The sequence below is a fragment of the Emys orbicularis genome, chromosome 14, assembly GCF_028017835.1.
Source record: "Emys orbicularis isolate rEmyOrb1 chromosome 14, rEmyOrb1.hap1, whole genome shotgun sequence".
Classification (NCBI taxonomy): domain Eukaryota; kingdom Metazoa; phylum Chordata; order Testudines; family Emydidae; genus Emys; species Emys orbicularis.
The window spans coordinates 23,291,709-23,318,063 of NC_088696.1; the positions used below are offsets into that span (position 1 = coordinate 23,291,709).

Here is a 26,355-nt window from a genome sequence, read left to right on the forward strand (position 1 = left end):
ACCGCTGACACCCCCAAGCCTTTGCACTACTTCTGAGGGCTGTGGGTAATACATTTCTGTATTGTAATTTAAATGAATTATTACTCAAAAGTCTATATTAATATGCCTAGTAATAAATCTATTTGTCAAAAAAACATTTTCTGAATATTTTTTGTTGTCTGTATTGTTACAGATATACTTGCTGACAGGTATTTTGAAATAAATTGTCAAAATAATTGAAACTGGCATGATTATATTGTGTTATTTTGACAAATAAAATATGCAGAATTTTAAAATATTGTGCACAAAATTTTTAGGCACAGAATTTTTATTTCCCCCAGGAATAATCCTTGCACTGGCCAGTTTCTTAAATCCCATCCACACTACAGTGTGGTGGAATCTTGCACAATTATTATCTGATATACCTTGATTTAGTTACAGAGTAGTACACAAAAGACCCCTTACTTACCTTAGATAAAGAAGAAATCTTTTTGTTCAAGTAGAGCTTTTGAAGGAAAGCTGGCCTTGTGTTTAGGGTAGATTATTCCTACAAACAGAAAGTAGTTCTTGTAGGACAGTGGTCTCCAACCTTTTTACACACAATCACTTTTTGAATTTAAGTGCAACCCAGGATCTGCCCCACCCCTTCCCCAAGGCCCCGCTCCGCTCACTCCACCCCCCCCCACTCGCTGTCCCCCACCCTCACTCACTTTCACCCAGCTGGGGGAGGAGGTTGGGGTGCGGGCTCTGGACTGGGTCCGAGGGGATTGGAGTGTGGGAGGGGGCTCCGGGCTGAGTCTGGGGCAGGGAAGTGCTGCAATTACTCCTTTCACCCACTGGGGCAGGGGTTGGGATGCAGGAGGGGTGAGGGGTGCAAGTTCTGGGAGAAAGTTTGGGTGGAGGAGGGGGCTCTGGGCTGGGTCAGAGTGCTGGGGTGCAGGAGGGTGTACAGGGTGTTGGCTCTGGGAGGGGGCTCAGGGCTAGGGCAGGGGGCTGGAGTGCAGGAGGAGGTAGGGGTGTCGGCTCTGGGAGGAGGTTCAGCATTGGAGCAGGGGGTTGGGGTGCAGGAGGGTGTACGGGATGCTGGCTCCACGAGGGGGTTCAGGGCTGGGGATGCGGGAGAGGTGCGGGCTCCCATCGGGCGGCATTTACCTCGGTCGGCTCCCAGTTGGCGGCACAGCAGGGCTAAGGCAGGCTCCCTCCTGCCCCGGCCCCACGCCGCTCCCAGAAGTGGCCAGCACGCCCCTGCGGCCCCTGGCGGGGGCACGTGGCTCCACACGTTGCCCCTCTCTGCAGGCACCGCCCCTGCAGCTCCCATTGACCTCAGTTCCCCGTTCCTGGCCAGTGGGAGCTGCGGGAGTGGTGCTTGCAGGCAGGAGCAGTGCGCAGAGACTCCGCCCCCCCCAGCATGTTGGCTGCTTCCGGGAATGGCGTGGGGCCTGTCTTAGCCCTGCTGCACCACCAGACTTTTAGCGGCTGGAGATTGTGATCGACTGGCAGAGGCTCCAGGATCGACCAGTTGATCGCGATCTACCGGTTGGTGACCATTGTTGTAGGATAATGTGCCAACTGATTTCCTGTTTATAGGGGAGCGGCTGAGGCAGAGCTAGAGGCATTGATTTGTCCAGAACACACCTGAGTGCTGGAAAGGAGATATAACTGATGATTCCTAAGTGAAAGTTAGTTTTCTTCTAGACTGTTGTTTGTGTAACTATATCAGCATTAAGGAAAATGGTAGACTCCCCCTGTAGTCAGAAGGGTATTATTTTTTTTTTTTTTAAGAACAAATATCCAATAGCTAATTGTAACAAAAGGAGAGCTTTTTGTTGTTATACTATTTTGCACGTAACAGCTTTTAGACACACATACACATCACTCAGAATGAAAGGGATTACAGGCAATATTTTACATGAGAAGGGAGGCAATTGTCTGAATAAGTAAGACATAAATAATCTTAATATTCAACTAAAAAGAAATGCTAGAGAAATAATTACAAGAGTTTTATCTGTTCCTATCCAAATAAATTCTGTTTTGGAAGATGTAATACAGTAACTGTTGCCATAGATTTCTGCTCTATAAGCTTAAGTTCCAAGAACTTTAATGCAGCATAACTGTTTTCACGCCACCATTTTAATTAGCTGTCTGATAATAATGAAATCTGTTTTATATACATATGAATTCATATAAAAACACAAAAATCTGTGGTAAGTATTATAGTTTTGACACAAAAATAAGAAAGAAAGCTTGGAGTTAATGTATCTGTAATTCAGCTCACTGTATTGCAGAACATATGTTCTCTTTTTTTAATTAAACAAAACACGATGTGCAAAAGAACACAGTCCTATCTGATGGTACCCAAAGAATAACATGTTATTAAAGTAATACCCAGAGCCTGTGGCATTGCCCAGGGCTTAGGGGCACTCTGGCAGAGGAACAGATCTATTGAAGTGTCTGGCTATAGGTGGGTTAATGGGAAAGGTCAATTTTTGTGCATAACGGCATGTACGCTTTTGATTGGAGCGAATGTGTTTTCGTATCTTGTGGCGGGAGCTGTTACAATAATAAAATGCAAAGTCCTACTGATTTTGGTAATAGTATACACATATGGTCAGGCTCATCAGAACGGTAATAGGAGAGGCTTTCATTTTTAGATTTTAATGAATAAATGACATACTGTGTATTTTTAATGCTCATAGAAGAATTTCAGAAGTTTTCATAAATAATTTTAGTGATAATTTTCTATCTGGACTGTTATCAATATAAAATATTTGTATTCTCTGGATCACCTAATGTGCTGTATATCTACAAACCACACAATCAAAAATTACCACTTGAGCCATTCAGTGGTTCCCCCCCCCCCATCATGAAGCACAGTGTGGACAGCATTAATTTGCGGCCTAGACATAGCCCTCTATGACTTCCCTCTCAAACTGTGGGTCAGCACATAGTCTGCTTCCTCTCTTCTCAGAAGCTGCTGTGAAATGCCAGCTGTTACACAGTCCAGTCCCTCAAGTCTGCTTTCTTCATAGGAACAGCCATAGACACTGTTCTTCCTGATTGTTTTATGGTTCATGAGAATGATCTTTTGGGGTGGATTGAGCTTGGTCAGTGCATACACAAAGCAGTGCATCTTCCCAGGCTGTATGTTGGTGGCGGGTGTATGGGTGAGACTGGCTAACAGGGTGGAATTGAGAGAGGGATAGGAGACACTGATGTTGGGCTCATTGAACTAATGCTTCTCTTCTTACTCCATAGCATTGATCAGGACTTGGGAACCCTTCCTACCACAATAGCAATATGGGAGTGGGGGCTTCTCACCCTGGGAGGACGGGAGTTCTAGCCCTTCTCCTGTAACTCTGCAGTGAAGAAGAGACTTTTCTGTAACTCTGGGATGAAGAAGAGAATTCCCATCTCATGAGTTCGAACTATCTATAGTATTTTTTAATTATAAACAAACCCCCCCACAGACAACACAATAAATTATTACTATTACAGTTCTAGGGCTCTACTAGCTTCTACATCCTGTACGACAGTATAAACTCTTAACATAATTGGGGGTTGGTTTTTGCCTTTGAGTTGTCGGGTGTTCTGTATTAGTTATTCTTAAAACTGTGTGGACTTTTGCCCTCTTGCTGCTCAGGCAAATAAAAATCGAATATAGCATAATTTCTCCCTCCATGGTGATCATTTTTGTTGTGCTCAAGGTTCTGGCAGGTGACTTGAATCTCGCAGTGGGCAGCCACCTCATTGCCTGTGATCCAGGAAAAGGCCTTCTGTGAGATTGGAGGGTTTGGAAACTGCTTGCCCAAGGTGACTGACTGCCTCACCATTTTGGAGGGAGATATGATGCTGCCAGTGGGAGCAAGGAATCCTCCTATATTCTATCTGTTGACCACCTTCTGGTTCCTCCTGGTGGCTGTTATCTGCTTGGTGATGGATCAGAGTTTAGTGCAAGGCTGCATTTCATGTTTGCAGATGATGCAGCTCTTGTGGCTCACAGTGTTGATACCCTACATCAGTGCTTCTCAAAGCCGGTCTGCTGCATGTTCAGGGAAAGCCACTGGCGGTCCAGGCCGGTTTGTTTACTTGCCGCATCCGCAGGTTCGGCCGATCGCGGCTCCCAGTGGCCGCGGTTCGCTGCTCCAGGCCAACAGGGACTGCGGGAAGCGGTGGCCAGCACATCCCTCGGCCCGCACTGCTTCCCGCAGACCCCGTTGGCCTGGAGCGGTGAACTGCGGCCAGTGGGAGCCGCAATCGGCCGAACCTGCGGACGCTGCAGGTAAACAAACCGGCCCGGACCGCCAGGGGCTTTCCCTGAACAAGCGGAGAACCGGCTTTGAGAAGCACTGCCTACATCTTATTACTAAGTTCTCTGTTTCATGTAAAATCTTTGGGCTAGCAATAAGCTTGAAGAAGACCTATCATGCACCAAGGCTCTTCAGAACCAATTCCAGATATCACCTTAAATGGTATTCATCTGGATGTTGTTGCTCAATTTTGCTATGTTGGCTCTACTGTTACCAGCAATGTAGATCTTGATGCTGAGCTGACTAGAAAAATCGGCAAAGCAGCCAGGAACTTTGGTCTTTTGCAAGACAGAGCCTGGTACAATAACAAATTGTCAACTAAAGTGAAAATCTGTATTTATGAGATGTGCTTTATTCGCTCTTCTATATGGCTCAGAAACATGGACAACTTACGTCAAATATATCAAAAGACTAAACAGCTTTCATATCAGATGCTTGTGTAAAATTCTTCGAATAAAATCACAACAGGCTGATAAATATGGAAGTGTTAAATTGTGCTGGTATGTCATTCATGGCAATGTTGATTAGTAAAAAAAGACTAAGGTAGTTTGGACATGACAACCGAATGCCAGATAACAGGATCCCAAAGAGTGTGCTGAAGATTGCAAAGGGTCTAAAAAGAGAGGCAGACTGCTGTATAGATTTCAGGGTGCTTGCAAGGATGATTTAGTATCCTTTGGAATCTCTGTGGATGATTGGGAAATGCTGTTCTGGTTGTCGGAGTCAGCTTGTAGATGGAGTGAGGCATTGTGAGGCGGACTGGATTGAGCTTTGTGATGACCGACATCAGAGGAGGAAAGAATCTGCTGCTGTGATTCAGAGCATTGCTAATGCGTAGGTGTGCCCTACCTGAGGATGGGACTGTCACTTGCGCATTGGACTGAGCAGCCATCAAAGAACTCAGCAGCATATACACCATGCTAAGCAAAGAGAGACTGTGCCAGTAGCATTTCAGTACAAGAAGTTTTTGTTTCATGCACAAGAACCTTTCTGCCATGGCCAGACTATATTTAAAAAAAAAAAAAAAAGGAAACTGACCCATAGAGCTGGTCAGAAGTTCTTTGATGGAACATTTTCGGTCCGAGAATGCTAGTTTGTCAAAATTGAAAAACTTTTTACAGAGACTTTGACAAATTTTCAATGGAAATATTTCTGGTTTCCTACCAGCTCATCCACCCGGTTCTGCAGCAGCGCAGGCTCCTAGTTTTTTCAGCAGCCGAGAGCCTGCAAGCATTGGGAGCCCCAGCTCCTAAACTCCCAGGCTCCTTGGTCCTTCCATAGCTTGCCTGGCAGAGTACCATGGAATGGGTCTTCTTAGGGTTTTCAACTCCCAACTTACGAGGTTCCTGGCTCAGCCAGGGTCCCAGAGCTTTCAGGGTCCACAGCTCTGGGGTAACCCACTGAGAGGACTGCCCAGAGTTGGGACTCCAGTCTGTTTTGAAGAGAGTTGTGAAATTTGAATAAAACCAAATTTTGAAATATCTTAAATCCTCTGCAAAATGGAATTGCACAGGTCTACAAATCAGGAACTTTGGGACCAGGAAGAAATTCTGTCTTTTAAAGTAGATTGATATTAGAGTGTGAGTGTGTGTGAGAGAAGGGTGAGGGATTTACCTTTCCTTTGACGTCAGCTGGGTTCAGCAGGCTTTCTTGAATGAGTAGACTAGAGAACATTTGATCAAGTTGGAATTTCTGGAACAATGATTTGCTGCATCCCAGAGATTTTTATGAAATGTTTTTAATTGTGTAATTCTGAGACTCCCATATGTTGCTTGATGGTTAGTCAGTCACCTTTATCCCAAAGTATGAGCACAGGATGAGAAGTGAAGGTGTTAAACTGTTAAGTTGTGCAGCTGAATTGGACATGAGTAAGAACCGATTTGAGGTTTCTTTATCAATACCCGTACTGTTTCTCATGGGAGATTAGGTGGTTGGAGGATCCTTGACTTGCAAAGCTGAGTCCTCCCAGTGAAGAAACATCAGACAGTGAATGGCTCCATTAATTGGTTTGAGCTTTAGGACTAGGTCCATTGCTGAATAACCATTTGTTAGCCAACTAATAAAACTGTGACCTGTTGCCTTTAAGGAGATGCGTCTCCTATTTATCTAGGTATTTAACTGTCAGTCACTTGGGGACATCAGCAGTATCCTATTATGTTATTTTCTATCATATTTATTTTAGTATGGTTCATGTATTTGGTTTTATCACACTGTTTCAAGAGACTGTTTAAATGCTCAAATTTGTTTTCCCATTCTTTCATTTTAGGTGTCTGTTTGTGATGTCAGATGTTTAGTCTTTAACTCAGCCATCACATGCTGGCTGCACATTTATGATATTGTATCTTTTGTTTACAGAAATAGCTTCTGCATTAAAAAATACTGTTAAAATGAAAACAATGTACAAATGTAATGTTTCCTTAAAATATTTGTCTTTCTTCCTGGTTCTACGTTCTTAAGTTACCATTAGCCGCACCATCATTGATTGTTATTTCACCTGTTATCATCCCTATGGTAAAATTCTCTTTGTTGAAATGCTGTCTCTGGTGCCTTCCAAACACGTTTAGTTCAGTTAGGACACCCTTGATAGGCTAAGTCCTCTTGGAACAATCTCCCTTTCCCCTAATTATGGAGTTGTAAAGAAAATAGGAGTTATGTATTTTTTTCAAATTATTCCCTTCTGTACTTTTAGATTTAAGTGAAGATAGGTTAGGAAGTTCCAAAGTCTTTTAAGAATCCTTATGTGAATGCAAAACATTAGATCTGAATTGATCTTTCAAGGATATATTTTTAAACTTATTAGTCCTGGACATAATTATATATGATTTTCAGCTGTTGACAATTTTCTAATGTATACCATACTGATGATTAAAAAAACAACAACGTCCCATATAATGTACAAAGATGTTTAATAAATCACACAGGTTGAATCAGCAGAATAGTTTATAGCCACTCCATTGTTTACCAAATATGTGTTTCTACCAAATGAGACATAATAGTAGACAATAAATGGCAACATCTTCTGTTAAGCAATCTTGAATCCAAAATATGAGCAGTGTTGAAGCTTAATACCAAAGTTATAGGCACCTTAAAAATACTATAGATAGATATTTAACTCCTCTTCTTCTCCCTCAAATTTTAGTCATTTGAAAACATTTTCACTGATACAGTTTAAACAAAAAAACAAAAAAACCCTTTGTTTATCCAAAATAAGTTTAGTCTCTTGATATTAATTAATTTGAAAATTTCCTTGATTATCTAAAAATGCAATTGTCCAAACTTACCCAGTATACCCTATTCCATCTGAATAATTGAGGTTTGACTCTACAATATATATTTTAAATTAGATTTATGATTTAACCTGTTCCTCTATAACTCGCATTGTAGCACAGATTCAAAGGAAATCTAATTGACAAAATGTGTAATTGAAATCACATTTATTTCATTTTGTGATTATAGATATCATGATGTTGATTAAAGCATTTTTGCAAGTGGGTATTTGCATCAACAATTTACTGTAGATAATTGCTTCTTTGAAGAAAAACCTTTAAATATAGTATTTCTTTTTAATACAAGTCTTTGTCTAATATCAAAATAGCTATGATTTTTTTGAAATGGCCCTTCTCGGTTTAATCAGATTTCTCTATAATAATCTCCACAGGATGGCTTGATAGTGGAAAATATGCACGACCTTCCTTACACCGTTTATGTTGGGCCAGAAATAACTGCAGCAATGGCAGTCATTAGTGCTGCAGTGAAACACACCTGCCCACGTCTCCCATTGGGTATCCAGATTCTGTGTTCTGCAAATCAACAGGCTGTAGCTGTTGCTCTTGCTGCAGGTAATAGAAATGACTCCTAATGTGGTACTGGTAATTGATGTAATATTTCCTCTCTGAAACTTCTGTGCTAACATAGACACCCTCAAGAAGGAGACAGGAAGGGCACAGATCCTTCAGTACTCTCTCTTGCCTGAAAAGGCAGGAAGAGGGTTGTACAAAAGATGCCAACTTCATATTAAGAGATGATCCCTATTCATTGCTCCAGTGAGAGGCAAATAAAGATAAAATTAATCCACAATGGTTAAACATCTGATTTCAGTTATATCTTAGGATACTCTTGTTAGCTACTGTAACTGTCATTTCATTTTCGGAAATGAATGAAATTAATGTTTTGATGTGGTAATTAATAAGAAGATAGTCTTCTTCGAGTGATTGCTCATGTCCATTCAACTTAGGTGTGTACTCGCCACATGCACTGGTGCCAGAAGTTTTCCCCTCAGCAGTATCTGTAGGGGACCGGCTCTGGCGCCCCCTGGCATGGCGCACGTATGCTGCAACATATAGGGCACCGCCAGTCCCCTCCACCCTCAGTTCCTTCTTGCCGCCAGTGACGTTTCATGGAACTGGTGCTCCTTCAGCTAGAGCTGTTGCTTTTTGTTCGTTCGAACTCTTTTGCCTCTTGCAAATATTACTGTATATAGTTTCCCTCCAGTTTAGCTCAACCTATTTGTTAAGTTAGAGACTTAGTAGGTCCCTAAAGGGACTTTGCCTTAGAATGGGGCATGCCCCAGTCCCCAGGATTTAAACCCTGCGATCAGTGTAAAAGGCCCATGCCCATTAGCAGTCCACATAATAGTTGTTTACGGTGCTTGGGCGAAGGTCACATTAGTGATAAGTGCAAAATCTGCAAGTCCTTCAAGCCCAGGACAAAGAAGGAGCGTGACATTCGCTTGAAGGTGCTCCTGATGGAGTCTACCCTTACCCCGATGCTAGAGCAGGGCTCCAATTCAGCGCCAAGCACCATGACCTCGGTGTGCAGTGCCCCGCCAGTACTGCCTACGAGCCTGCACCGGCCTCCTTCCATGGCTCCAGCCAAGAAGCCCAGGAAGATGGGGCAAGGAAGGTTTCCAGCTTCCCGCAAGGGAAAGGACAAGTCTGGTGTGGACCAAGGCCCTGTCTCAGGTGCCTTTTCACCCCCTTTGGGATCCTGGGCCCCAGCTCAGGTCGAGTGGTGTAGCCCAGCCCGCAGCGGTGGAGGTCCTCGTCCGCTCCAGGTGCCATCCACACTGGAGGCCCTCCAGGCGGTGCAAGACATTATGTCCCTCCCGGTGCCACCTACTCCAGCCTCTGCGAGGTCCCGGGGTAAACCCGCGTTGGGACCACCACAGTCTCCACCTTTCTGGCAGCGCTCCCCATTGCGGGGGACATTCTGCCAACGGTCGCCCTCTCACAGCCGACACACTTCTGACCGTGATAGGCAGAAGCTTCTTAGCCCCATCCAGTCTCTGGACCTAGGACAAGGGCAGAGAGGCTCGAGGTGCAGGTCTCCGTTAACCGGGTGCAGACCTCTGGAGGCACGCGCCTCCCGGCAGGAGTTTGTCAGCACCCACAATTTCCGTGGCACTGGTACCACTCCAGGGACAGGTCAAGGGACCAACGGTACCGTTCCCCGGACTGTCGCTGATCCCTCAGGGCGGCGTCACCGCATGCGGCTGCATCTAGTTCCCGATCCCGCGCCACATCCCGGTACTGCTCTTTAAGTGCGAGGCATAGATCGCCAGCCAGGGGCCACCGCGGATCCACCGAGCACCGCCGGGCGCCAAGGCCCCTATCCAGATGCTCGTCAAGGTCAGCCACATCCAATTTTGGGAGGGGTGACTGGTACCGATCGGGACAGAGCCACCAATCAGCCCCATCTTGGTCGCAGGGGAGCGACCACTCGGGCTCGGGCTCAATATTCCCTAGTCGTGGGAGCAAGGTTCCCTAGCGGTGGAACAGGCTCTGGCACCATTCCTGCCGCTGGAGAGATTCAGGGTACTGACGGACCTCATCGTGGAAGTCTCCACATTTCCCCTGACCACGGCCAGGGTTTGCCTCCGCATACTAGGTCACATGGCGACGTGTGCATATGTGGTGCACCACACCAGGCTCCGGATGCAACCCCTGCAGCAATGGCTAGCGACGGTCTACTCCCAGTCCAGGGACCACCTGGAGAAGGTTGTCGGCATTCCCTGTGACAGTGCTTACTTTGCTGCGATGGCAGACTGACCCCGGGAAAATCCTGGAAGAAGTTCCCTTCGTCAGCACTCCTCACTCAATCAAGTTGGTTTCGGACGCCTTGGACCTCAGATGGGGGTGCACCTACACATAAACATCAAAGAGCTCAGGGCGGTGCGCAGAGCATACGCAGTCTTCCTACCTCACCTGTCGGGCAGAGTGGTCAGAGTCCTCACGGACAACATGGCCTCGATGTTCTACATCAACAGGCAAAGGGAAGCGCTATCCTCGGCCCTTTGCCAAGAGGCACTCCGTCTCTGGGACTTCTGCATTGATCACGGAATCCATCTAGAAGCTTGTCACCTTCCAGGGGCCAGGAACATGCTAGCAGATCACCTAAGGAGGGACTTCTCCTTTCACCACGAGTGGGTGCTTCACCCGGAGGTAGCCAGCATGATCTTCCAGAGGTGGGGAACTCCCCAAGTGGATTTGTTCGCCACCAGGAGGTGCCACAGGTTTTGCTCCAGATGGGGTCTGGGCAAGGGCTCCCTCTCCAATGCCTTCCTCCTGCCGTGGGCAGGAAGCCTGATGTATGCGTTTCCTCCGATTCCGCTCATCAGCAAGGTCCTAGTGAAAATCAAGAGGGACAAGGCGCAGCTTGTCATGATTGCCCTGCCGTGGCCTCACCAGCACTGGTTTGGGACGCTATCAAGCTTGTCAGCGATCCCTCCCTGGCCGATGCTGAACTGACCGGACCTGTTGTCACAGGTTCATGGCCAACTCTTGCACCCCAACCTCACGTCCCTCTGCCTCATGGCATGGATGTTGCATGGCTGAACCCAGATGAACGGGCCTGTTCGGACGGGGTTCAGAAGGTCCTCCTCGAGAGTAGAAAGCCCTGGACTAGGCAGACCTACCTGGCATAGTGGATGAGGTTCTCCCGCTGGGCGGCCGAGCGGGGCATCTCCCTTTCGCATTCTTCGGTGCAGTCGATCTTGGACTACCTGCTTCATTTAAGGAACCAGGGCTTGGCGCACTCCTCTATCAGGGTGCACCTGGTGGCCATTTCGCCCTTTCATCTGCCAATCTAGGGGCAGACTGTGTTCTCCCATGACATGATGGTCAGGTTCCTTAGAGGCCTTGTGTGACGTTATTGACATAAACTGGGACCATATAGATCATTGTTGCAACCAAGGTCCTGTAGTGGCACCCAAATCGTGTATAAAGGGGGTCAAATGGGGTGTCTAAGACAAGGTTATGGTTTACTGGTTATGATTATGCTGTCTATATGTGTGTATCAATTTTGTAGTTGAAGTTATGAATATTGGCTCTATACTGTCTGTATGGCAAACTTATGCTATGCTTCTGGGTGACATCCCAGACAAGCTGGGATTAGCTCTGCCTAGCCTGCTTGATGGCCCATTAAGGACCATCAGCTATACAATGGACCCATTGAGAGAAGGCAAATATGCCTTCAGACTCAGCAAAGTATGCAGGAACTGGCCCATGTGACTCCAGGCTCCATTTTGCTGTAATTTTCCACAGTAAGAACAAAGAGGTGTTCTTACACCTGGAAAAGACTATATAAGGCTGATGCCTCGTCTCCATCTTGTCTTCAATCCTGCTTCTTACCTCTGGAGGAACTTTGCTACAAGCTGAAGCTTTGAACAAAGGACTGAGGACCCATCCCAACAGGGGATGTATTCCAGAGACTTGATTTGAACCTGCAGTTTATTCTATCGCTGCTGCAAGCCTGAACCAAGAACTTTGCCATTACTGTATGTAATTGATTCCATTTAACCAATTCTAACTCTCATCTCTATCTTTTTCCTTTTATGAATAAACCTTTAGATTTTAGATTCTAAAGGATTGGCAACAGCGTGATTTGTGGGTAAGATCTGATTTGTATATTGACCTGGGTCTGGGGCTTGGTCCTTTGGGATCAGGAGAACCTTTTTCTTTTACTGGGGTCTTGGTTTTCATAACCATTTGTCCCCATAACGAGTGGCACTGGTGGTAATACTGGGAAACTGGAGTGTCTAAGGAGATTGCTTGTGAGACTTGCGGTTAGCCAGTGGGGTGAGACCGAAGTCCTCTTAGTCTGGCTGGTTTGGTTTGCCTTAGAGGTGGAAAAAACCCCAGCCTTGGGCTGTAACTGCCCTGTTTGAGCAATTTGTCCTGAGTTGGCACTCTCAGTTGGGTTCTGCCAGAACCGCATTGTCACACCTTGAGAAGCTCTTTCCTCAAGTCCGGTCCCCGGCCCCTCAGTGGGATCTCAACTTGGTTCTGTCCAGGCTCATGGGTCCACCCTTTGAGTCTTTGGCCTCATGCTCTCTCTCTCACTTATCATGGAAGGTAGCTTTCCCGGTGGTGGTGATGTCGGGGAGGCGAGTCTCCAAGTTGCGAGTCCTGACCTCAGAACCAGTGTACACGGTCTTCTGTAAGGACAAGGTCCAGTTCCGGCCCCACCCGACTTTCCTTCCCAAAGTGGTGTCTACTCTCTACATGAGCCAGGACATCTTTCTTCTGGTCTTCTGCCCTAAGTCCCATGAGACTTCCTCATGAAGAGGAAGAGAGGCGCCTTCATGCTTTGGACGTAAGAAGGGCTCTGGCTTTCTACTAGATTGGGTAGATTGGACAAAGCCTTTCCGTAAATCGACTTAGCTTTTCATCTCTGCACAGCTGATAGGATGAAGGGCCTCCCAGTGTTCACACAAAGGATTTCTAACTGGATCACCTCTTGCATTTGGACCTGCTACGAGTTAGCAGGAGTCCCTACGCCACCGATTTTCAGAGCCCACTCGACTAGAGCACAGGCATCCTCAGTGGCCTTCCTGGCACACTTCCCAATCCAGGACATCTGTCGAGCCGCAACATCGTCCTCGGTACACACGCAGCAGGCCAGGGACGATGCTGGGTTCGGCAGAGCTGTATTGCAATCTACATGTCCTTGAACTCCTTACCCGCCTCCATGGGTAGTGCTGGGAGTCACCTAAGTTGAATGGACATGAGCAATCACTCGAAGAAGAAAAGACAGTTACCTTTTCCCGTAACCGGTGTTCTTTGAGATGGGTTGCTCATGTCTGTTCCACAACCCGCCCTCCTTCCCCACGATCGGAGTTTCCGGCAAGAAGGAACTGAGGGTGGAGGGGGCTGGCAGTGCCCTATATGCCGTGGCATACCCATGCCACTCCAGGGGGCACCAGAGCCTGTCCTCTACAGATACTGCTAAGGGAAAAACTTCCAGCACCGGTGCATGTGGCAAGCATACCACACCTAGGTTGAATGGATATGAGCAACACATCTTGAAGAACACCAGTTACAGGAAAACGTAACTGTCTTTACTCTTAACCAAAATATTTAACAATTTAAATTGTGCTTAGAAAAGTTAAATATAAATTCAACTTCCCTTGCTACATGAATCGTATAAGAAACAGCAAGGCTAGCAAAGATTGTATTGTCTCCTCCTCCCTGCTGAAAGTTTGGTTAAAACAATTTGTGTTCCCCATGTTTGTTTCTTGGTTTAAAGCTGATGGCTGAATTAACACTGAAAGCTTGCATTTCCTATTATTACCTTTAAGTAGTGACAAACAAATCTCAGGTTATATCGGCATGCTCTTTTCTAGCTTGCAAGTATCTTTTCCATGATCTATTTTATCTTCTTGCATTGTTGTATTGCCTTTTTCTTCCATGCTTCACAATCCACATTGTTGCAGGTAAGTTCTCAGGCTCCTTTGAACCACTGTAGTCTTTTAGCTACAGAGTCATGGTGAGTGGAGAGCAGATGCATCTTCTTATAATATCATACCATTTAAATGGTTGTTTTTACCAGCTTTTGTTTCTAATGCTTTTGTAATATTTTAGAAACTTTCCCCTAATGATTTGATCCTTTTTGTTGAGAAAACACTTTTCTTTTCTCCCTGTATTTTGAATGGAGTTCATCTGAATATCATTGTTTTAATTTTAATACAAATGACAGTAACTTTGATTACTAAGATTCTTGTCATATCAGAATATTTTTGTTGGTGATTGAGCTTCTCTGATTATTATTATTATTATTATTATTATTATTTTTTAAGCTCAACTCTGGAAATAATGTCTACTGCTCCAGAGCCAGGCAGGCAGCACGTACCATTCCATGTCAATGAATTGTGTGCATGCAAAAATATGTGCACACACTTTCTTTGATGCATTTAAAATCACAGGACACACATGTAAAGGACCATTTAAACTGCTCAGACTGAGTTTGCATGTGCATTTACCCAGATTGCCCATGCAATAGCAGTATATTCACATATTTTTGCATGTATAGTTCCAAAAACCTGGCACTTTCTTTTGTAAGACCCACAAAATTAAAAGATGTTTATTTTAACTTTGTGTTTTAAAAAAATTAAAAACGCCATTCAAAAAATGTAGACTTGTCTATTAGAGTGACAGCTGTAATTTGGTTGAATTTCTCTCTGAAAATCTTAATAGTCTCTTTTTTAAGGGAGTTTTTATTAATAGAAGTGTTTTTGAACTGTGATTTCTTTTCAACATTTTAAAAAGTGGAAACTGCATTTTTGCTGTTGATCTGGTTGGTAAACTAGCAAGCTTAATCCATTTTCATTGCTGCCCTAAAGCCTATAGAAAAAGCTATGGCTGCAATAAAAATTAACTAACAAAATCCCGTTCTCTTTTAATTTTAAGGTACAGTTTCCATGTAAGGATACTTGATGTGCTTAAGTGCTTGCAAAAACATCAATTTATTGTATTTCAAAAAACCTGAACCGAATGCTTTAGGTTAACTAGGGTTCATTTAGGGACATGTTGCAATACCAAAAGGAGAATATATTGAAGGAACAATATATTTCTACGACTTCTTAGTCATTATTAATGAGGGAGAGAATTCCTGAAGGTACTGTTAGAGTTTTGCACATCTCTGCTGCTGTTCTGCACTACTTGCTCTGTAACTGGGGGACTGGAGCTTTGAAGGACCTGTGTTTAATGCATTTCATTCAGCTACTGCAAAAATGATTGTCTCAAGCTCAATGAACAGGAAAGCAATAAGAAAGAGGGAATCACTGTAATCTGAAGAGCCCCTTTCAACAACTCTTAATTAAAGTGAATGTTGCTTTGTAGATACCGCATCTTTGATAAGTATTTCTGTAGCGATGCAGTAGTGACTTGATTGTGTAATGCTGAAGTTTTAATGGTCAATAGAGGTGACTATTAATAAACAGAGCACTGCACATTTTAGTCTTTGTTACAAAAATACTTAAAGGTGTGGTACTTGAAAAAGCAAATGCAGCAGTAGCAACATCTCCTGCTATTATGCAGCCATTTCATTCCCTTTGGGGAATGTGTCCGTCTACTCTCTGTCAGTAATAATACCTTTGAACAGAATTGTGCTGGAAACCAGCAGTTGGCTTCTTGGTACATACAATGAGAAAGTGGAAGGAAATCAGAAGAAGTACCAGCACTTTGTCACTCACACAAACATTTTGTATGTAGGTGAGGAATGAAGCGGAGAGATGAACTTCTCAATTTCCCCCCAATATTTTAACTCAAAGGAATTCTCAGATAAATCTGACATTGGCAGTCATATGGTGCTACGTTTAAGAAAGTTAAAGGAAGGCACCTCCTCCTCTTTTTTTTTATTGTGTAAGAGTAATGGTCACAGAAAGGAACATGGACTAAAGGAAAAAAGCCTATCATAAATACACCCACTTGGTGGAACTTGGTTTCTTTACAGACCTATATATTTATTAATTCTACAGCTCTGTAAAAGAGAGATCAAGGTGCATGACAACATGCATCATTTTCAAGCAGCCTCAAGAAAATGCAATGCCGTCTGCTGATTATGCAGAAAACAATAATGGTTAGATAAACAACTGTGGACATCAGATATGCCAAACCCGTGAAAAAAATGCAGAAATTGGGCTTGTTTTTGCCTTAATTGGCTTGTGAGTTGCTTGTTGGCTAGTTTTTGGCTTGTAACTTGTTGCTTCTTCTTTTTTTTTTTTATCGGCTTCCGGCAAAGGGGGGCAAGCAGGGCCAGTGGGGGGGGGGGAGTGGGAACGAGGAAGAGAGTCAGTGATGCACAGTGGGCCCACCACAGTCCCAAACTGTACACCAGGGGGATCTAGTCACATAGAGTGTTGGGGTTCTTAGGGATTGGCTTGTTTTGGTCTTGTTTTGAAATGGGATTAGCTTGATTTTGGACTTATTGTGGAAGTCGAGGTGCTTATTTACTGCGTGAAAGTTGGCAACTGTGGTGGACATCTGTTCTAAGAGGTCTCTGGAAAAATAACTGTAATAGCAAAAGAAAGTGCTGTGTACTTCTATATGGAGTTGATAGTGCCATCTATAGTTAAGATTCTTGTTACAGGACCCTGTTCTCAGTTTCTTAAAATTTCCCAAACTTAAACCCTTCAGGCTGAAATTTTCTATGCCGGGCAATTGTTTCAGGCTGAATTGTTTTGGAAAGTTTCAGCAAAAATGATTGAGCTATTTCCAAGAATGAGATTAGAAAAATACATTTTTACCATATTAACAAATTAGTTTTAAGAGTGTCTTTTTAGATGTTCTAGCATCTATGCTTTGGAGCAGGGACTAACTTGTTAGGAGGGGTCGCCAGTGTGTCAGGAATGTGCTTTTCACTGTTCCTGTGAAAAACTGTCCTAATTAGACCAAGTTATTAGCCTCTTTAAAAAAAAATCGCAGTTTGCACATGCTCAGTAGAGAGTTGTTAGTTTCACTGCTAAATTCTCCGAAGATTATGTCTGTAGTGAGCATGCTCCAACCCTTCACAAGAGTTTGTGATCAGAGTGCATGTGTGCCGTCTAGGGTGACCAGATAGCAAGTGTAAAAAATTGGGATGGGGGTAATAGGTGCCTATTTAAGAAAAAACCCCAAAATCGGGACTGTCCCTATAAAATTGGGACATCTGGTCACCCTCATGCCATCCTCAGAGAGTGACTAAGCATGGGGCTGGAGGGACTGAAGGATTTCCCCCATATTTGCTCTTCCGGACCACTCTGGCACTGAGCACCAAAACTGAAAGCAAGTAAACTGTCTTTCCTGTGCGCTCAGTGCCTCCCTGCTGGTGCCCAGGGAGTGGGGAGAAGGATGAAGAGTGAAGAATTGGCTATGGCTTGCAGGAGTTAACAGATGGGGAGAAGCAGAGGGCAGGGACAGTTGCTGGAAAGTAGTGATGGGGAGCACTGAGTGATAGGAGTTGGGGAGAGCAGAAGGGGATAGGGAGGAGTTGGATAAAAGCAGAGTGGTGAAAAGATAGGAGCAGAGGCAGATGCGGTAGAAGGGTCTATGACAGTAGAGAACTCTCTCTTCCAGAACCTGGAATTGAACTTTGGAGCCCTGAGTCGCTACATTCCTCTTATCTCAGGAAATAGCTGTGAAATCCACTGGCAACATGTGTGTTTCATCCTCCTCCAGTACCTGATCCAGATACAGCCTGCTATGGCTATCGGTTATTCTGTTAGATCAGGTCTTGAGGTCTGTGCTGTGGATCTAAAGGTCCAAACTCTGCTGTTCACCCAACTTGAGGGTCAGTCAGTATGAATCTATGTGATGGAATATCTGAGGATTTTTTTCATTAGGAAATTATATTAAAAAAAAAAAACTATGTAAAAACATTTTTTCCTGTTTAAAAAAAGTATGTGATCATGTAAATAAAGGCTAACATAATCCATACGTATGAGGGGGCCAAATTAAGATTGCTTGTGCACCCTTACTTTTGGCATTTCCTAACTTGATCGCTTGACTTCTTCACTTTGTTTTAACATAGAATTTTTTAAAAATGTAAAATAGTAATATCTGTAAACAAACAACATAGACCATAATACTTGGAGATAATACAATGTTGTGTAGTTCTCCATTCATTTTCTTGTTTGGAGGATATCTTTATATCCAATGCATTTTCACATTATTAAAACACAACCATGTAAGAGTTGATTTTAATACCCTCATCAGAACATCATGTCATCTTCATTCTATTCTGTTTTTATTAAACTTAAAATGCTCTTTGTGGAGAAGCAAAGAACTTCTGTGTCTGAATTTGTTTGCTACAGTTAGTTCTCAATTGGTTCATTATTAACAGGTGAACCATGTATTCTTACCATGTTTTCCTGTTTGTAGATCCTGATTTAATTAACTACATCTGTTTGAGGCTTACATAGAATGATGCATATAACCAGCTCTCAGGAACATTTGTGGAGGAGACAAAAATACATGTATTATTGCCTCTTGCTGATCAGCAAGCATCTTTTTGTATGTGCTCAGGAATGTTCAGTACATGTTCAGATCAGCATGCTGTCAGCCTTTTCTAGATGGGCAGTGTGCCTGGTTTCTTAAAGTTAACCATTGCACATGTACCAATATCTGCTAGATTCCATAAGCCAGTGCTGTTATTTGTTGTTGTGCTGTTCCTCATAGCGTGGTTCGTAACTAGGGTTTTCTTTGCAAATTAACCAAAGAAACACCAAACACTTTTTTTCAAAATGGAGCAGTAGCCATATCAGAGAGGAGGCCAGGCTCTTACTGTTAGCTAGAGGAATGATCAAAGGTATAGCCAGCAATCTGAATTCACAACACACTTATCTTTTTTTTACTGGGCTGGTGAAATATACTCCTCTCCCCTAATATTAATCAAGATTTTAGCCTTTGTGAAAGAGATGCTTGGTCAGTATGCTGACAACACTAAACTGTTAAACAAACTGAGTCATCGCTGTTACTAGATGGCAGTGCTTAAAAGAAATAAATGTGGATTAAAAACAGCTGACTCATGATTAATCCAGGGAAGATTAAATTAATGCTGCAAAGGTTGAAGGAAGCAGTTTGAGAAGCTGCTGGAATATTGACATTGTCCTCTGCCGAGAGTATCTGCCACTCATCATCCAGGAAGTATAGAGTCTTATTTTGGACTCTTCACTGTTTAAAACATGCAGTTTGCAAAAGGGATTGTCTTCTTTCACCTTCATCTAGCCAGGAAACTGCCCTTTCCCATCTGATGAGCATGGTGCCACTGAAGTTTGTGCAGTCATCACTGCAGAGATAGACAACAGCAACTCATTCGACTTGAGGTGAAATTCACACAGAAATGTCAATTTGCATAACACGCAACTCGTAGTTCATTAAGCAGACCAATCATTGACTGATACCCAGACATTTCCAGTGTCAATTCCAAGGCCTGGTCCTTATCTACATGGCCTTTAATAGGCTAGGGCCTCACTGTCTTTAAGACAGTCTTTTCTGCCGCAACTCAACATGACTGCTTACTGCACAAGGATGATGCAGTTGATAGAACCCAGGGTGAATCTCTAAGGTGCTGGGGACAACATTCTCGGTGTCAGATCCCTTCTGTGGAACTCCTGACCACAAGAGATGAGATTGAACCTGACAGTTTTCAGAAGACAAAACAGAAAGCAATGTCATTTAGCTGTTTTGTGCCTCAGTTCCCCATTTGTAAAATGGGGATGGGACAAAGTGCTCTACCAACCACTGGATAGCACCACCTCCTGGCCGTTCTGGGGATTAGCTTGGTCAGTCCAACACCCCTTCCAGCTGTTATACCCAGTTAGCTTCTCCTCTGCAGCTCCTCTCTTGCTCTCAGGAGCCACAGCTGTCCTCCTGACTCAGCCCTCCAGCCAGGTCACTATCCTGGTTTCCCTTTCAGGTGGATGAATCAAGGGTCCTGCTCTCCAGCAGTCTTCTGTTTCACTTCCACACAGTGCCACTACTGCAGTAGCTGGCAAAGGAACCCAGGCCCACCCTCTAGTCCAGGTTTGGCTCAGGTTCCCTCTACACAGCAGCTGAAGTCCAGTCCCTGTATCTTGCTGCCTTTCCCTGAGCTGCTTCTATATCTCCTGGCATTCCCCACTTCTCTGGGTTTGCCAGTCTCCTCACTCCCTCCTCCCAGGGAATAACTAGGCAACTTGCTTCTGTAGCCCCTCAAACACTTCTCCCTGCTACCCCTTGTGTTTCCATTTTCTTGTCTTTTATAGAAGCCCTGCCTGTCTCTTGCAGGTGAGCTCTCTAATTAACTATCCCCAGCCTAAAGCTCCCCTGTTTGCAGCCTAATTAGGTGATTTGTTCCACCTGGTCCAACTCAGCTCTTGCGGGGCCAGTGTGGGGTGCACACCCCATCACAGGAGATAATAGCACTTTCCTACTTTACAGGATAGATAAGCTAAAGATAGGGAGGTTCTCAGATACTACAGTACTGGGAGCCATATAACTACCTTAGATTCATCTTGTTCCTTTACTACCTATTGTTGCTTCTTCATAGAATCAAACACTATAGTTGATGCAAAGCAGATGTGAGTTTGGTATACTGGGAGGGGAGAGAATGTGGGGGAAAGGGAAAAATGAAAGTCATTGTCTTAAATAGTGCCCCACAGTGTGCAAAAGTTTGAGAACTGCCATTTTACTGGGTTAACCAGTAATGTTCTAAATTCACAATTGAAAATAATTTTTAATTGGGCCCGATTCTGCACTCAAGCAAAACTCCCTTTCACTTTTAATAGGCATTCAACCTCTGTAAGGATTGCAGGTCCAGATCTCTAAATTTGACCAATTAAATAAAAACTGCAGAAAGTTTTAGAAATTGATTTTAAAATTTGAAATTTGTACATCAAAATCCAAAGATTGTATTTTAGCTGCAATTAGGAGATATCTCACCATCCAGCTTACGGATTTTTCCTTGTAGTGGGCCTGGGAGGTACAAAGTATGTGGGGGTCTGTTTGTGGAAATTCAGTTTGTGTTGCTCTTGATGTATGCCCTGCACCCAAAGGTCACAGTGATGGGTTGCACTAAAAATCATTAACATGTTTTAACTAGGCTTGACAAACTGCTTATCAGAAGAGACTTGCTTTTTGTGCCAGTGTCTGAGAACCTCTCAGTACTGTATCAGAATAGACAAAAATGTAATTACAGGATGAAATTTAGGAGAAATGTAATTTCTCTTTGCAGTTCAATTTCATCTTCAGATTTCAAATTTCTTTTATAGGTCTTGATTTTATCCGAGTTGAAGGGTTTGTTTTTTCTCATGTAGCTGATGAAGGGATGATAAATGCCTGTGCAGGTGATCTGCTAAGATACCGAAAACAAATTGGAGCACAGCATGTTCAAATTTTTGCCGATATTAAAAAGAAACACAGGTAAATATGAGCACTGTTTACGTATGTGTTAATGTAAAAATGATCTGATGTTCATTTTACATTCATCTTATTAATTGCTCAGAAAGTGAATATTGGGAGAACTTTACTGCTCACACGGTCTTGCAAAACTATTAAACTTGCACCTATAAACTGCAGCTTTCTGCGTCTGTGGAATTTGCAGTTGTTTAACTTTCAGAATTTGTAAATATCTTATGTGTGACATAACGTGGTGCTTTATATCAGTTAGATGTATCTCCTTATTATGTTTACAAATAAATCATGTTTCATGAGGTTAAGCATCTAAAATAGCTATTTCAAGTTAAATGGGTGGCTACCAAATGTGACACATACAAATCATGAGATTTTTGCCACATTAAAAGCTCTTATCCCTTCCCCTCCCTCTAATATTGGTTTCTTCAATTTTAAATCAATGCTGTATGTGGCTATGGAGTATGTTTTATGATTATCAGACAGCAGCATCTTACGACAGCTATGTGAATTCCAGCTGACATTTCATCACAATTGTCACACAGTCCTTTCCGTTATTAGATGTTTCTTTGAATTTTAGTTCAGAAAAAGAGAGAACCAAAAAGCTGCGAATTGCACGTATCAAGTAGCTTGAATTTAAGAAAGATGTTTGTCTAGAGTGTGGGAAAAGTCATGGAAATAGCTAGGTTTTGGGCATATTTAATTTCTGATTTTTAAAAAAGAAACATTTCATTATAATAAATGAAATGCAGCATTTTCAACATAAGTTTAAAGGTTCCTTCAAAGCATTTTCTTTCTAGCTTCACTTCTGCATATTCTGAACATCCACGTAGTGATATTTCTTCTTCTCCTGAGAAGTCCCAGAACGTGGTACTTTGTGCACGTATTCTCATCTTTGTCATATGAGATACTGATATTTAGAATGTACACTGAGTTGTTCATTGGCTGATGCAATGTGGTGTTTGTTATTTGCTTAGTTAATAGTGGAAAGGAGAATGTCATCTAACCAGTTTATGGGAAACAAATATTCACAGGATTATTGAACTAAAGGGCAGGGGTTAAAGGGCTGTGGTGTTTTCCCTAACAACAACAACAACAAAATGCCTGGCACCAAGAATTAGCAGTATCCAATTCTCTAACTTGACAAACTGTTTCCCAGGTTATCCTCTGTTACTAGCTTCAGGGATTTCCATTTCCTTTCACTCTGTTTTTTCCCTCCATATTTTTTTATATGCACAATCTCATCAAGGCCCTGCCATCACAATGACTTTCTTCTGGCTGCAAAAAGTAGTTTGATATTCTTTTTTTAGCACAGTCACACTACTGGAGAGGGTCATGGCAGAGTGAATATGCCAGAAGAGGCACTGCCTCTCAATATTAGTGAAGCAAGTTCCATCTGTTCCATTCCCAGATCTGGTTGGCCCAAAAAGAAAGACACTAGTCCCAGGACTACTGGTCTTTTGTGCTTAGTACCCTGTTATGGTAGTACAGAGCATCAGGTTACTGTATAATATTGTCTTTCGTAACTATCATATTTCCTGATTCTATTGTAGAAAAGATAAGGGAAAATTATAAATGTAAAAGTTGATGTTTCAAAGGCTAAAACTTTCTCAAATTTTTGAAGCTGTCTAAAGCTGAAGTTGCTGTAGATAGATGTAGGTTTTGGAAAAAGAGGCTAGCTTACACATCTTACCGACAGTTACTGCTTAAATTTGAATGGCACATCTTTGGATGCATGAAGCAAATACCGTTTGAAGATGATAGCTGCTCTCATTTTTTCTCCAAAGACAGATATCCAGGATATAGTGCTTGCTAATGACTGAAAGTTAGTACTTTTTGTTGGCCTTTATGAAATGAGATGATGCTCTTAGTCCAGTTCCTAGAGGACAAGGACCTGATTTACAGAAGAGCCGAGCACCTACAACTCCACTTGAAATCAGGAGAGTTCAGCATCTATGAAAATTAGGCGCTCAGTACAAAAGCTGCCAGCTCAGTTGGTACTCCGGGGTGACAGTCTAGCACATTTAGCAGTCACCGTGTAGACAGGGTGAGACCCAGACAAAGAGACAAGTGGGTTATGGGGTCTAGGATGGCCAAACCTTTTTTTTTTCTTCCTCACATTGTGTTTTTAATTTCAACTGTAAAAAAGGGCACTTAACACTCAAAAAGCCAATCTTCAGTTGTTCTGACAATAGGGAACTGAAATACATTCATGAGTTGTAAGAAAAGCAGTCTAACATTAAACAAGGTGGATAGCAAGTATGTATGCTGAAAGTAACAACAGGTTATGTTTCTGCTTTTTACAGCGCTCACGCTCTGACAGCAGATGTCAGTATATCAGAGACTGCTAAGGCTGCTGAGTTCTTCCTTGCTGATGGGATTGTATTGACTGGAACAGCTACTGGAATGCAGGCAGATCCTAAAGAATTGAAAGGTGAGAGCTGTCACACGAAGGTCGGGCAACAACCAGTGAATCATTTTCTGGATTAATATAGAGAGAAATCTATACGTTCTCTGTTCTAAAAACAGAGAAGCTTTCTTTCACTGTAGAGTTTGATTTGGTCTAGCACAAACCATAGTGATTTGGGTTCTGGTTGGATGTACAGTAGCATGTTTATAAAAACAATTTTTATAGCGTAAAAGTTAAAATTATTGTAAGTATTGGTAAAATTAAGTGTTACTCATATTGGCATCTTGTAAGAAAAGGAAGGCTCAATTTCTACATGATTTTAATTTAAGAATGAGATTCTCCATAGCCTTTTTTTTAAAAAAAGGCTAATGATTAGGCTAACTAAAAATACTTAACTATTAACATGGAAAGAATATTTATAATTGGATTTCTCATTGTGAAACTGATATTCCAGCAGGAAGACAGGAATCTGCTGAGATTAAGGGCTTGGCTACACTTGCAAGTTACAGCGCATTAAAGGAGCCCCGGGCGCACTAGCTCACTACCCGTCCACACTGGCAAGGCACGTAGAGCACTCTGACTCCGTGGCTAGAGCGCTCCTGGTACTCCACCTCGGCGAGTAGAATAACGTTTGATGCGTCCCCGCTGGAGCGCCCCAGCATCAGTGTGAGCGAGATGTTGCATTACTGCGCTCTGATCAGCCTCCGGAAACGTCTCATAATCCCCTTAAGTCAAGTTTTGGATATGCCCTTTGAAAGCTCCATTTGACAGCCGGCATGCTTATCTGCTCCGAGACAAAGTAACCATTACTGTGGAATGCTGTGTGTGACAGAGAGAGGCAGGGGGGAGGGGGAGGTCTGCTGCTGTCTGAACTTACAAGACAGCATGCTGACATGCTCTCATCCCCCCAAAACCCACTCTCTCTCCTCCCCCCACATACACACAACACACTCCCTGTCACACTCCACCCCCCGCCCCATTTGAAAAGCATGTTGCAGCCACTTGCATGCTGGGATAGCTACCACAATTTACTGCTCTCTATGGCAGTTGCAAGAGCTGCTAATGTGGCCACGCCAGTGCGCTGGCAGCTGTCAGTGTGGACAGACTACAGCACTTTCCCTATTGCGCTCTACGAAGGCTGGTTTAACTCAAAGCGCTCTACATCTGCAAGTGTAGCCATGCCCTTAGACATTTCAGTGCAGTAATACTAGGGGAAGTGTAGCCTTTAAGATTTGAAAAAGAATTCTCTTTCACTGATAAATGGAAAAGTATGTGACATTTAAATTATTTTTAAATGGCGTATTTGTTTCTAAGGGAGAGCAACTTGACCCATGAATTCTGACCTGTGTAGATATCATATATGGTGCCTAATGTTACTATATTAGCACAGGCTGGAATTGTCTTCAACAAATTGGATTGCTCCTTTGTTGCAGTTGATTCTGCAAAGGACTGATATTCACGTAGATGAATGGCTTGAATCTGAGAAATGCTGAGCACCCACAACTTTCATTTGAAGTCAGCTCCCATCGACATGGCTGGTGTTCATCACCTCCCAGGATCAGGCTCTAAAAGTAATCATCATATGCTCAACCAAGACAGGGAACATTTTTAGCACCTTTTTAGCAAAAATTATTTGAAGAAACAAGAAGGCTGCTTTTATGGGTTCCATTCTTCCTGCTTTAAACATGGCTCTTTCTGGTCTAAAGACAGCCAGTCATTCATCCTTCCTTATTACAATTCTAAAGAAGAAAAGGCAGGTGAAAAACATACTACATGTTTTACATATTTAGCAGAGACCTGTGCATCAGACCACATTCAGAATGTTACATAGTTATTGGAAATTTCCAGTATTTATCCATATAATACAGAATCAACACTATGTTGTTACAAGGCATATTAAACTTGGCAAAATAGGTTTTCATGTGTATATACAGAATTAAAACAAAGCCCTTGCCAAAGAATAGATGATAAATGACTACATTTTAGCCCACGATTAGGTAAACGCAGTGGAAAGTTGGCCTTCTATGGAGATAGGCCTCTTAAAGTAATAGATTTTCTCAGTATTAAACAAAAATTGTTTCATGAAACAGAACCTTCTGAAAACAATGTGAATATAAAGCTTGACAGACCTAACCTTTGTATCATCCACACCCTTAAATTAGTTTTTTGTTTCCCCCTTCTTCAGTGGAAAAATCAAATGAGTCTCAAAAAGTCATAAAAACCAGAAGGCAAAATTCTGTTCTCCGATGTGTGCACATAGCTTCCCTTGACTTTGGTGGGTGCCAGTTCATGCATCAGAAAGCAGATTTTGCCCTGTAGTTTTTACAGTGGGATACCAACCAAGTCAAACTATGGATTCTAGGATTTGTGTATATGTGCCAGGTTTATTCTCTTTCTGGGACCAAAGAACAGAGACAAGAGAAATGACACAAAGTATACCCATTTGTGTGGCTTTCACTTTTTTGTCATGAATACAACAAACCTAGTATCCTGGGTTTGTTTTGGTTGGTTCATG

The 26,355-nt window shown here is 43.0% G+C and overlaps 1 protein-coding gene across 1 annotated transcript in view; it reads left to right on the forward strand.

Annotated features, from left to right (window-relative positions):
* LOC135888836 (uncharacterized protein F13E9.13, mitochondrial-like) overlaps positions 1–26,355 on the forward strand; it is a 40,952-nt gene that overhangs the window by 7,728 nt on the left and 6,869 nt on the right. The window contains exons 4-6 of the mRNA XM_065416624.1: positions 7,945–8,125; positions 21,292–21,442; positions 23,737–23,864. Coding sequence (XP_065272696.1) covers positions 7,945–8,125; positions 21,292–21,442; positions 23,737–23,864 — 460 coding nt within the window. The remainder of the gene's footprint in view (positions 1–7,944; positions 8,126–21,291; positions 21,443–23,736; positions 23,865–26,355) is intronic.